Source organism: Hemicordylus capensis, chromosome 3 (genome assembly GCF_027244095.1).
Source record: "Hemicordylus capensis ecotype Gifberg chromosome 3, rHemCap1.1.pri, whole genome shotgun sequence".
NCBI classification, from domain to species: Eukaryota; Metazoa; Chordata; class Lepidosauria; order Squamata; family Cordylidae; genus Hemicordylus; species Hemicordylus capensis.
The window spans coordinates 343,226,707-343,239,911 of NC_069659.1; the positions used below are offsets into that span (position 1 = coordinate 343,226,707).

The 13,205-nt window shown below is 41.4% G+C and overlaps 1 protein-coding gene across 7 annotated transcripts in view; it reads left to right on the forward strand.

Annotated features, from left to right (window-relative positions):
• The window catches only part of PIK3CA (phosphatidylinositol-4,5-bisphosphate 3-kinase catalytic subunit alpha), an 85,850-nt gene that overhangs the window by 69,865 nt on the left and 2,780 nt on the right, over positions 1-13,205 (forward strand). For all 7 annotated transcript variants that reach the window (XM_053311322.1, XM_053311324.1, XM_053311319.1 and 4 more), the window contains 7 exons: positions 713-816; positions 3,955-4,126; positions 4,371-4,477; positions 5,183-5,304; positions 6,502-6,580; positions 7,217-7,387; positions 11,962-12,079. In XM_053311322.1, coding sequence (XP_053167297.1) covers positions 713-816; positions 3,955-4,126; positions 4,371-4,477; positions 5,183-5,304; positions 6,502-6,580; positions 7,217-7,387; positions 11,962-12,079 — 873 coding nt within the window. The remainder of the gene's footprint in view (positions 1-712; positions 817-3,954; positions 4,127-4,370; positions 4,478-5,182; positions 5,305-6,501; positions 6,581-7,216; positions 7,388-11,961; positions 12,080-13,205) is intronic.

Here is a 13,205-nt window from a genome sequence, read left to right on the forward strand (position 1 = left end):
CTTAGTTGACTGTAGTGGTTGACTTTAGGCCATAATCTGAAATTAAGAGCTGTTCTGCTGACTGCAGGATGTGAGATATTGCTGCTGCACACAGACTTTGACGGAAGGGCCAGCTTCAAGATCCCTTGTACCTGGGTGGACCTCAAAAGAGTTGTTCCACCACCACACACAGATTATGGCACAGTGGTAGTCTTGGGGATCAGCAGCTGCCCAGCAATACTAACTCCTGATGCCAATCCTGCTGACAGCCACCCCTCAAAGAGTAATATTACAAGTTTGAAATGAGCAAAGGCAGCAGCCTCATAAATAAATGCACAGAAATTACCAGCTCATGAAACGTTTTTCTAGCTCACCTGCCCACTCAAATTACAGGAGGTCATATAACACAGGGTTGTATCCATTCCTAATCTTGCACTCTGTGAACAAAAGCTCATTCCATTCATGAAAGGATCCCTTCTTGGAGTAGAACACTTCTCCAAGCAAAAGGAGATTTTGTTTCCAGACCACAAAGTTAGGGTACTGCCCAATACAATGGCAACCATTCTGTTTGTAGACCAAAATAAAAGGCTTCATGTGCAAAAGTACCATCTCAGGTGAGTAGTAGTTCTGCAAGTCTGCTTTTACTGAGGTCATGTAACATGGCAAAACCTGGAGGTTTGTCACAGAAATATAACTAAATGCCAATTACAGTTCAATGTTTTGTTGCATCTAGGTTCTGAAGTACGAGCAGTACTTGGATAATCTGCTGGTGAGATTTTTACTCAAGAAAGCATTGACTAATCAGAGAATAGGACACTTCTTCTTTTGGCATCTGAAGTAAGTTTGGCTTTCTAGTTTAAGCAGCATCTCATTATTATATGAAGATGAAATATTAGCTTAACCATCTTTTACTAAGTGATTCAAGTGTTGAGTAGCTTGGAACGTTTTAATGGTTTTAAGCAGTTGAAAATGTTTGGCTAATAAATGCTAACATTTTTCCTTGGTGTTTCAAAAGATAGATCTTTTAGCTGTGTCTCTTGGGCTTTCAGTCTTTCAGTAACCAATGTAAGAGATTTGATACAGAATATTGATTTCTGTTTAAATTATGGTACTGTAAATGTGAGAGTGATTAAAATATAATGTAACCCATTTAAGAGGCTATTGAAAATCATATTTGTGCTGAGGTTAATAATCTGCTCTTGAGGGAGATGAGTTATCTTATCTGGAGATCAGGGACGATCTCCACGGGACAAACGGTTAATTATAGACCGATAAGCCTCTTAAATACTATTAGTAAAATATACGCGAAACATATTTTAGGTAAGCTGACAGACTGGATAGGTGCTAATAATATTCTTGCTCCAGAATAAGCTGGTTTTAGAGTGGGCCGTTCCACCACAGAGCACACTATCACCTTGCAGTTTCTATCAACTAAATATACACAGGACCCGCGCTCAGCTCTATATGTAGCATTCATTGATCTGAAGTCAGTCCTAGAGAAAAACTTTGGCTGAAATTGAAGGACTTTTCAATTGATAGTAGGTTATTGATGTTAATTGTCAAATTGCATGCAAATTTTCATTTGATAGTTCGATGTAGCTCAAATGGACATTTATCTAACAAAATTCCTACATTTAAAAGAATAAGGCAGGGCTGTATCTTTGCGCCTACTCTGTTTAACATTTACATTAACTCTGTAGTGTCTTGTCTCTCGATGCCCTCAATTCATCCCCCGAAACTGACTGATAGACATGTGTCAGTGCTTCTTTATGCAGATGATATGGCGGTCATGGCACAGACATATATTGGCCTAAAATGTGCTCTTGGCATATTGCATGATTTCTGTAGGATAGGGTCTATTCAGATTAATTATCATAAAACAAAAATATTAATGTTTTCTAAACGTTCAAAGCCTTATAACTGGGTTGTTCAAGTACACAAAATTGAACAAGTTAAGTCATTTAAATACCTTGGAGGTTTTTTTCAATTATCTGGCTCTCGCAATGCTCATATAAACTCTTCTATACAAAATCATCAGTGTTCTATAAACAAAATAAAACAGTTTCATTTCATGAGTGGGGGCCTTGTTCATCCCCACAGCAATAAGATTATTTGTTACCCAAATTTACCCTCGGCTCCTTTATGGCGCTCAACTAGGGCCCCCAAGTAATTTTACCTTACTGGATGCTGTTCAAACAAAATTTATTAGAGCCATTCTCCAGGTGTCCTGTTGTGTCACCAGTGCTCTTATTAGGCGGGAGGTTGGCTTGCTGAGGGTTGAACCGGCTTATTGGTGATGCAGTCTTAAGTTCTGGTTAAAATTCTCATTTACTAACATGGGCTTGGCCTCCCTAGTAATGCATGATAGTTTTGAGTTTAAGTGGAAGACCGTGGTTAATACCAAACTTCTGCAACTTGGGTTTTCCTGTCAGGAACCTCTCAGGCTAGGACTTGACCAGGCCTGGAGGGCAGTTAAACAGTGTACTATGGACATGGAACTTGAGGAGGAAATAGCTAGACTCAAGAATGGGAGTTTTCTAGGTAATCAGTTGTTTAGATTTAAACCAACAGAATATCTGGACAACATAATTGTCCCCAAATTTAGGCATTCTTTCGCTCTTGCCCACCTTAATGCTTTACCATCAGCGGTCAGGGATGACAGATACAGGGGAATTCCACTTAATCTAAGCATATGCCCATGTGGAATTGGTGCTATAGAAAATACCTCTCACACAATTTTGTATTGCAAACTTTACAGGGATTATCGTTTAAAACTGATTGCTCCCCTGCTGGTAAAGTTCCCGGGATACTATGATGAATTTTACTTAGAGTTTTTATTGTTTAATTGTAGTAAGGAGAACTCCTTATAATGTGGCAATGTTTTGCCATATTGTATGTAAAATTCGTTCGGGTTTTATGTAATGTCTGTGTTTGTTTTGTTGTTTTCTTTTTTTACTGATCTATTATTGTAATAAAGTTCTGTCTGTCTGGAGATCAGTTTTACAGCTATCTACACCAGGCCTAGACTAATTTTCTTTGAATCTAGCAGCCATACAATGGACATTTTACAACATTACCAAACTTAGTGATGGACATTGTGGAGGGGGAGGGTGAATAGGCTTCTGTTTAACATCAGTACAAGTACCGTAGCCACCTAATGGCACAGCGGGGAAGTAACTGGTCTAGGGAGCAAGAGGTTGACAGTTCAAATCCCCATTGGTATGTTTCCCAGACTATGGGGAACTCCTGTATTGGGCAGCAGCAATATAGGAAGGTGCTGAAAGGCATCATCTCACACTGCGTGGGAGAAGGCAATGGGAAACCACTCCTGTATTCTACCAAGAAAATCACATGGTTCTGTGGTCGCCACCAGGAGTCAACACTGACTCGATGGCACAACTTTACAAGTACCATAAGCCACCTAATGGCACAGTGAGGAAATGAGCTGGCTAGCAAGCCAGAGGTTGCTGGTTCAAATCCCTGCTGGTATGTTTCCCAGACTATGGGGAACTCCTATATCGGGCAGCAGCGATATAGGAAGATGCTAAAAGGCATCACCTCATACTGCATGGGAGACGGCAATGGTAAACTCCTCCTGTATTCTACCAAAGACAACCACAGGGCTCTGCGGTTGCCAGGATTCGACACTGACTCAATGGCACACTTTACCTTTACAAGTACCATACTTAGAACAGAAACGGGTGTCTAGAACAAATATTTAATTACATAATTCTGCTTCTGCATAACCTGGTCTAGGGACCCCAGTCAAATTTCTAGCCATTTCCATGGCTCTCTAATGCCTGAGATTTGTCAAGCCCTAATCTATACTAAGTGTATTGAATTTCCGGTGTCTTGAGTGGAGGTTGCTGCTAGTGAAGATTCCTTTTAACTGGGGTGGGAAGGGACTCCTTGTGAATGAACCTGGGTAGCTACAATTTTCCTATCTAATTACCTATATGTTATCCTTTTTGTTAGGTCTGAAATGCACAACAAAAATGTGAGCCAGAGGTTTGGTTTGCTTTTGGAGTCCTACTGCCGAGCTTGTGGGATGTACCTAAAACATCTGAGCAGGCAGGTGGAAGCTATGGAAAAACTGATTAATCTCACAGACATTCTGAAACAAGAGAAAAAGGATGAAACGCAAAAGGTATCTTCATGTCCAAAGTAACTTGGGGTTGAAACCTTCTAAGTGTGTTTCATAGTGGACATAAGACAGCAACCCTTTTTGCACTTGTGGTTTTCTTCAGCAGTTGTAGTTGAAATGCTGTGTTTAAAAGTTCTTTAGAAGAACATGGCTATTTGCACTGAGCGTCAAAACTAGTCACCAAACACTGTCTTCATTAGTATGCAACTGATGAACCCATAAACATTTGGATGCCATTATCTATCAGGTACAGATGAAATTCCTCGTGGAGCAAATGAGGCGGCCAGACTTCATGGATGCATTGCAGGGTTTTATATCTCCTCTTAATCCTGCTCATCAACTTGGAACACTTAGGTATTATCTTCTTTCTCAGAACTTATAACAAAGTATTCCAGTAAACTATTTTTTAAGTCAGTGGGCTGGTTCCAGGATGGCGCATGTTTCCCCTTTCCCCTTTGTACATAAGGCTTGGGCGAATGCTGCTTCCGGTTCTGTCTTAGAACAAGTAAAGAATTAAGCAATCCTAGCTTATTCTCGCCAGAGCTTCAAAATAAACCAGGATCTGACAATGGGATTGAATTCTGATTATAGAATTGAAGGAGAATTTCTCTGCCTTGATAAAGCGGCAGGGAGCAGGCACTTCCAAGGCTAGGGAATGTTGCATGAAGCCAGAATTTAGTCTTTTCATGTCATTTCTGAACTGGCCCCATGTAGCTAGGAAAATACTAAAAATAGAAAATATAAAGGAAAATAGAAAAAACATAAAGTACTTTCACAGTATCCTTCTAGTCTTAAAAATATGTAACCTGGTGGCTTTAGTACCATAGTGCCCAAATTAGCTGGTTGTTGGCATTATTTGACCAGTGCTACCTTAGGAATGTTTCTCGTGGCTAAATTAGGGTTGCAGTATTTTTCATACAGTATTTGCATCATAACTGGACAATATTCTCTAGAAGTAAAATAAGGTGCCATTCAGTCTTAAGGGGCTTACTGCAATATAATATGTGCTGCATTGGTTTGAAGGTGCAATTATTTAAGTAGTAATTTTCTTTCAAATAGGCTTGAGGAGTGCAGGATTATGTCATCTGCAAAGAGGCCATTGTGGCTTAACTGGGAAAACCCAGATATTATGTCTGAACTGCTGTTTCAGAACAATGAGATCATCTTTAAAAATGGGGATGGTAAGAAAAAATATTTTTGTTGTACATGTATGTGTGTGTCTATTTCCCTAACTGCCTAAACAAAGACTTCTATTTGAACTATATTTGCCAATGCAAAGATTTATTGAACAAATCTGAGGAATTGTGTATTTTACAATAATTTATATTATCTTGCCATTCTTTGTAACGTGGATATTCTTTGCCTCTGATAAAGTGAAGTGTCCTGATGTAAGAGCATTGGAGTTTGGTGGCAACTTGCTTTCTCCTTCACCCCCTCCCCCCACTTTATGATCCTTGCCCCTTTCTTCAGAAGATAGTTGGTAGCCTCCTAAATGCTAAATTGATTCATATTAATCAACCTAAAAGCTTCAGGCATATATTTGTTTTTTAGCAGCACAAGGCCTGCTTCCTGTGGTCCTAACATTTCTATTTTAAGAGTTCAGAAGAGTTATGAAAACCACACCACAGTGCTATGGACCAATAAAATTATGATTTTGATACAGCTGCATTATTATTGTTTCTCTGGAATATGTATCTGGCCACTTCCTGTTCATCTGAAGTATTTGCAGTTACATCCAGGTGAGCAGCCAGTTGATAAGCACAACTGCCTGCACATCTCTCCAGCCCCTGCCTGCCTGCTTGTGTCATTCTCAGTCATGGGAAGATGGTCATTGTGCTGCCTGTCTTCAGCTGGAGAAACCCAACAGTGCTGTGGCACATGGGCAGTTATTTTTTTGTGGCAGGGAAAGAACACGGACATGTTGTAGGCAGCAGCTTTGCCATCTTTGCCTGGCTGGGTGAAGCACAGGGAATCTCCATGGTTGTTGCATGTGCATGTCTGTTTCTGTGTTCTGACCAAAGAGCTGGTAGCATTGCACTGGAGGTGGTAGCCAGAAGAGAGGGGGAGGGGCGGGACAGGTGACCAGAGTGTGTGATAAGCTGTTTTCTCCCAGCTCCCCACTCTCCAAATACTGTTGCAATTCTGGTCCATCTTACCTATAGACTTCAAGGAGCTGAATATAGAACTATGCCATGAAACTCGAGCATTACTTGTTTTAGGTTATGTTTTGGTTTTTAATTCCTTAGACAGAATCATAGGTGATAGATTTCTGTAAGCTACCATGTACAACTTTGATCTGACATATTAAAAAATGAGTTGTTTAAAACAGTATATGACCTTTCAAATGTCAACACACCCTATGCACTTGTGTGTTTCAGACCTACGTCAGGATATGCTCACGCTTCAGATCATTCGAATTATGGAAAACATCTGGCAGAATCAAGGCCTGGATCTTAGGCAAGTGTTTGTAAATTGTATGAACTTCTAAACATTTCATTCCAGTCTGTTTCTTTTTCCATTCTGCCTGATGAACCACCTGTTTGGCACAAGAGCTCACAGTACATTTTAAAATCACTTATAATAGACATGTCTACCTATTCTACTAGTAGCTTTGCCAGCTGTATGCACTGAAGATGCAAATCACTTCATATCCAAGTATCATTATTATTTAATGTGCCTGCATGTGTCTCCCACACCCGTGGGCTGATATCCAAAGAGCTACTTCAGACATACCCAATGGAATATTTTACTTGGAACAGTAGACCCCTATGCCATATGATGAACTGCTTTTGAAAATGCTCTTTCAAAAATGGTTTGTCATGTTGATTGTGGGTTGGACAGCTGTTCCAAAAATAAAGCTGCTTGGAGTATATGGGACTCATCATGCAGATCTCTGAATCCTGGGCCTGGTGATGGTCCAGATGGCTTGATCTTTTTCTCCTTCTCAGTACTCCAGTTGGAAAACAAAGCTTGTCAACTATTCAGTCAGAGTCTTTTATGCAGTCACTGCGTATTTTGTTTGGTGGCCATCCTGGCAATCTTAACACGCACGTATAGTTAAAAAAACCAAAACCCTCACATTCCTTTTTGCAGGATGCTACCTTACGGTTGTTTATCAATTGGTGACTGTGTGGGGCTCATTGAAGTTGTGAGAAATTCGCACACAATCATGCAGATCCAGTGCAAAGGTGGCCTTAAAGGCGCATTGCAGTTCAACAGTCACACGTTACATCAGTGGCTCAAAGACAAGAACAAAGGGGAAATGTGAGTTGAATTTACATATTTTTCTCCTTTCATTTACGAACTCCTCTCCTCAATAGAATCTTAAAATCCTGCTTCTTCCTCCGATCTGCTATAGTATTTCTATGCATTAGGGCAACTGTCTACAAGTGTCCTTGAGGCAAGAACTTCATTCTGAGCTCTGATATTTTGCTTTTATCAGATACCCCCCCCCCCCACACACACACACTGTGTCAAACTGCTTTTGAAACTCTGCTACCTGTGTGCTGACACCACACAGGGATTCTAGGGACCCACATCACTCCAGCAGGAAGCTGCATGGGGCAGCACCTTTTCTTGAAGTTCCCAGCCCCCCTGCCCAAAAAGTGCTCGAACCATGGTTTGTGTGCATCCCCATTTCTGGTATGCTCCAGATCAGTGGGGCAATATCTGGCCAGTATATTCTGCAGCTTTCCACTTCCAAAGGGAGTTTCTACAGGTTCATTGTGACCAACTAGAACTGAAGATGTAGTGACATCTGTTTATGGAGTTAAGTGTGACAGACAGTGCTAGTATTTAAAGCAGGATCAGTTTTCCCAAAAGCAAACATGCTGTTTCATTTGATTGGTTGATTAATTAATTTCTGATTTATATGCCACCCTTCCTAAAGTGGCTCAGGGTGGTTTACACTAAAATAAAAAATACCAATTAAAATTTAAAAAACCATTTTAAAACATATTAAAATTAACATTAAAACTAAATCTAATTAAAAGCCAGGCTAAAAGATAGGTCTTTAAGGCTCTCCTGAAGGCCTCCAAGGAAGATAATCCCCTCATATGCACAGGGAGCACGTTCCACAACCTAGGGGCAACAACTGAGAAGGCCCTATTCCAGGTTGCCACCAGATGAACCGGTGGCACCTGAAGATGGACCCCTCCTGATGATCTCAATGAGTGGTGGGGATCTTGTTGAGAAAGGCATTCTCTCAAGTAACCTGGACCTGAGAGGGCTTTAAAGGTAATAACCAGCACTTTGTACTTTGTCCGGAAACATATCGGCAGCCAGTGCAACTGTTTAAGAACAGGCATAATGTGGTCTCTCCGGGGTACACCAAAATGAGGCTGCCACATTTTGAACTAACTGAAGTTTCTGAACTAAATACAAAGGCAACTCTGCATAGAGCGCATTGCAGTAGTCCAACCTGGAGGTTACCAGCTGGTGCACTAATTTACCGCCCCCTAATCATTTTCTTCAAACAGGTAGAGTTGTCGAATAAATAGCAGCTAGTAAAAAGCGCTCCTGGCCACAGCCTCAACCTGAGGCACCAGGGTGAGACCCAGGTCCAAGAGCTACACACCTGTTCTTTCTGGAGGAGAACAGAACCTCATGCAGAACAGGAAGTTCATCTCATCTTGCAGATTATGACCCCCAACGATGAGCACCTCTGTCTTGCTTGGATTGAGCTTAAGTGTATTATCCCTCATCCAGCCCATTACTACCTGTAAGCAGGCATTTAAGGGGCTAAAACCATTTCCTGATATTGATGGCAAGGAGAAGTAGATTTGGGCATCATCAGCATATTGATAACATCCAGCACCAAATCCCCTGATTACCTCACCCATCAGTTTCATGTAGATGTCAAAAAGCATTGGTGATTGAATGGAGCCCTGAGACACTCCATATAGTAGCTCCCATTTTGAAGAGCAACTAAGTGCCACCATCTGAAATCTACCCAAGACATAGGAGTGGAACCACTGTAAAACAGTGCCTCATATCCACAAATCCCTCAGGCGATCCAGAAGGATACCATGGTCGATGGTATCGAAAGTGACTGAGAGATCCAAAAGAACCTGCAGAGTCAATTCCCTGGTGAAGGCCATCCATCAGGCCGACAAAGGCAGTCTCTACACCATAGCCTGCTCTAAAGCCAGTTTGAAATGTTCTAGATAATCAGTTTCCTCCAAGACCGCTTGGAGCTGGTCAGCCACCACCCTCTCAATCATCTTACCCAACCACAGAAGGTTGGAGACTGGCCTATAATTATCTATCACCAGAGGATCCAGAGTGGGCTTCTTAAGGAGGGATCTAACCGCTGCTTCCTTCAGACAAGATGCATCCTGTCCTCCCTCAGTGAGGTATTAATGATATCAACTAGGCCAGTTCCAACAACCTCCCTGCAAGTTGAAATCAGCCATGTTGGGCAAGGATCCAAAGAAAAGATGGTAGGCCATACCACTCTAAGAAGCTTGTCCACATCCTCAGGATTCACAAACTGAAACAATCTAATCTTGCAAGAAGTATTGCTGGACACTCCCCTAACTGGCCCTGCAGAAATATTGAAGTCCAGATCAACCCGAATGCGAAATTTTTTATCTGCAATAAATTTTATATGCAAATAACTCATTGAACGCGTCACAGTGAGACATTGTTTCTGGAAAGCACTAGCTTTGATAACAATGCTAACAAAGTATTGAAGCACTAACTTTGTTGATGGAAGAGGATATCCAGAATGGATTATCTCCTCCCACTTGCCCCAGAGAGAGAACTTGCATTAATCAGCAAAGACTTTATATTAAGAGCCCCTCAGAGGAGATCCCTTTTGGTTTCCTGTCCTGCCCACTCTGGAGACAGATACTTATCAGAGTTTCCTCGAAACTGGGCGTCCCAGAACATCTCATTGTTCGCATGAGAATCCTATACACAGGACAGGTAACCACAGTCCAGATGGAACATGATGAAACAGAGTGCTTCAAGTTCAGGAAAGGAGTAAGGCAAGGCTGTATACTTTCTCCTTATTTATTCAATTTATATGCTGAACATATACTGAGAGATTGGAAGAAGATGAGCATGGTTTCAAAGTTGGAGGAAGAAACATCAATAACCTGTGCTACTCTGATAGCTGTGAATGTGGATGATCTGCAAGCTCTAGTAATGAAAGTCAAGGAACACTGGAAAAAATGGGACTATGACTAAATGTTAAGAAGACTAAACTAATGACAACGGTTACAGCAACCAGCCTCAGATTTGATAAAGGACATTGAAGTGGTGGATAGCTTCTGCCTTTTTGGATCTACCATCAACAGTAAGGGATCCAGCAGTCAAGAAATACGCCACAGACTAGCACATGGTAGGGTTGCAATGAAGGCCTTGGAAAGGATATTTAGACGCTATGATGTGTGTCTACCTACAATGATTAGAATAGTTTGGACAGTGTTTTTCCCCATGACACTCTATGGATGCGAAAGCTGGACTTTGAAGATGCAAGATAGAAAAAGTATTGACACTTTTGAACTTTGGTGCTAGAGAAGACTTCTGAAGTTACCATGGACAGCCAGGAAAACAAACAAATGGATCATAGAACAAATCAATCCAAAATTTTGACTTGAGGCACAAATAACCAGGCTCAAACTATCATACTTTGGATACATGTGAAGACCCAGTCCCTTGAGAAGTCCATAATGCTGGGAAAGTTGAAGGAAAGATAAGAAGAAGACAACCAGCATCAAGGTGGATGGACTGGATTATGACAGCAATGAATGCACCACTGAGACCTTAAAGGCCAGGTTGAACACAGTTCATCCTAAGAGTAGACACCGACTTGATGTCACTTAATCAATCTTCTTTCTTGCACTCTGCAAATGAAGAGAGGGGTGGGGGGGGATTTAAATTACTTGATTTAAATTGAAATTGAAATTAAAAAACAAATTAAAAAATTTAAATGGTTCTGCAAAAAAAACAACAACCCCAATTTTAATGACTTGATTGGAATCTGATTGTCTTCTCACTAGAAGAAATATGTCCATGCATCACAAGATTCATAAATAATCAGTAAGATCTCATAAAAGTGATCACTATATGTCCAATTGAAAAAATTAGATCTGTTGATTCATTTCCAAAGTATCATGCTGTCTATAGATGGGAGAGGTATATGATTGCAGTGTCACATTTTAATTGAAAAATGGGATGTCCGTCTTGTCAATCTTGTAGTTACACCAGACGTGTTTCAACCGAAATCGGTAATCATCAGTGGCAATTCAGTACTCTCATGGGGACTAAACTGAGCTGAAGGGAGAAGCTATTGCCAGTTCAGTCCCCATGAGAGTACAGGAGACTGCTATTGGAAATAAAACTTTCCTGTTAATTGTCTTTTTCTCTTTAAAACTTAATGTCCAATTGATTAAATCTAAGCTACAATATATCCCCAAAACTAGAAGGGGCCTCCTCTAAGGGATTCTTATGCAATTGCTGATTTAATGTAAATCCTGCCTCTAGAGCAATTGGGAGGCAATAACCCACTCTTTTATGCCCTCCCAACAGTAAGAAGCAGTCTTCATGGTAAGTACCAGTGTTTCTCTGGTAGGGTGTGTCTGGTAGCAAGTTCCCACTGGGCATCAAAAGCTATCAGTCCTCATTTAAACAAATATCTTCTAGCCATCAGTGCCCATTAAGAAAACATATTTAACTATTGGCTAAAATACCTGGATTAAAAGTCATCTCCCATATCCAAACAGGATGCATATAAGATAATTGAGCCATAGTTTAACTGACTCATTTGTGATAAAGTGCAAAATAAGTTAAGCATGAAACATGTTTTCTCCTTCTTTCTTTCTTTCTAATAGGTATGATGCAGCTATTGACTTGTTTACACGCTCTTGTGCTGGCTACTGTGTGGCTACTTTCATCTTGGGAATTGGGGATCGTCACAATAGTAATATAATGGTGAAAGATGATGGCCAGGTAAAAACAGAAACTTGCATAGACTGTTCCAGTTCCATACATGCTGGCTGGCTGACATCCTGATTAAGACATTGTGGATGTGTCCATGCTGCAGAGAGCTTTCCAACTGCCACTGTGTCCGAGGGAGGGGAAATCTTTGGCAATCTTCTCAACCTCCAGAAGTGTCCTGTGCCTTCCAAAAATATGTCCCTGAGGGTCATGCAACCCTTGGGGCCATATTTTCAGAAGGCAAAGAGCACTTCCAGAGGCAGAGAAGATGACCAAAAATCACCATGCCCGCACTCCACCCCACCCTGGTGCACAGACACAGCAGCAGTGGCGAAGCCTCCCACTGCGAGGCTGCAGCTCCCATTGCATCCTCACTGTTAGTCAGGATGACAGTCACTGTCCTTGTGCAACATAGCAGGCCACTTGAGACAATATTTCATTTGCTGGCCTGACCACACGTAATAAGGGTAAGCACATATGTGTGTATCCTGTCCGTCCCCCACCCCCGCATTCCTGGTGCTCTGCAGCCCGTGGGGGAGCAGCTTTTCATGTGAACCACTTCATAGGCAATGCAAATGGTGTGTGTAGAGGAGCAGTTCAGATAAACCACTTCACCCCACAATTAGGGAATGGCACCCTGTCGCTCCTGGGGAGGATGGGGAGGACTTGCATATGCTCATGATGTGTAGGCGTCCTTATGAGTGATTTGACTGGCGGACAAAGTTTCATCCACACTGACTTTCAAACTTCCTACCATCAGGGAACAATTTCTACAAACAAACCCCTGTAACTCTGGCATAGAATCTGTGTGCACTATAGAACATTTTGGAGTGTTCATCTCAGAGATATATTTCCCACTGGGCACTAGCCAGTCTAGTTGAGTCTTACTACCACCTTATGAATTGAAAGAGTTCCCTAGAATACCCCCAACATTCCTTTACAGCTGTGCATTTCAGTGAAAAACTGGTAGTGGTCTATTTTTGTGGAAGGATTGTCAGCCATTGCTGATCTTCCCATGAAGCTTTTCCTGATAACACTTCTCCAGAGCACAGTTGGAAAATCACTGGTGAAATGCATAGATAATGGTTGTATTGAATATTGCTGCTTGCATATAATACTTGCATCAACTCCTGCTAAC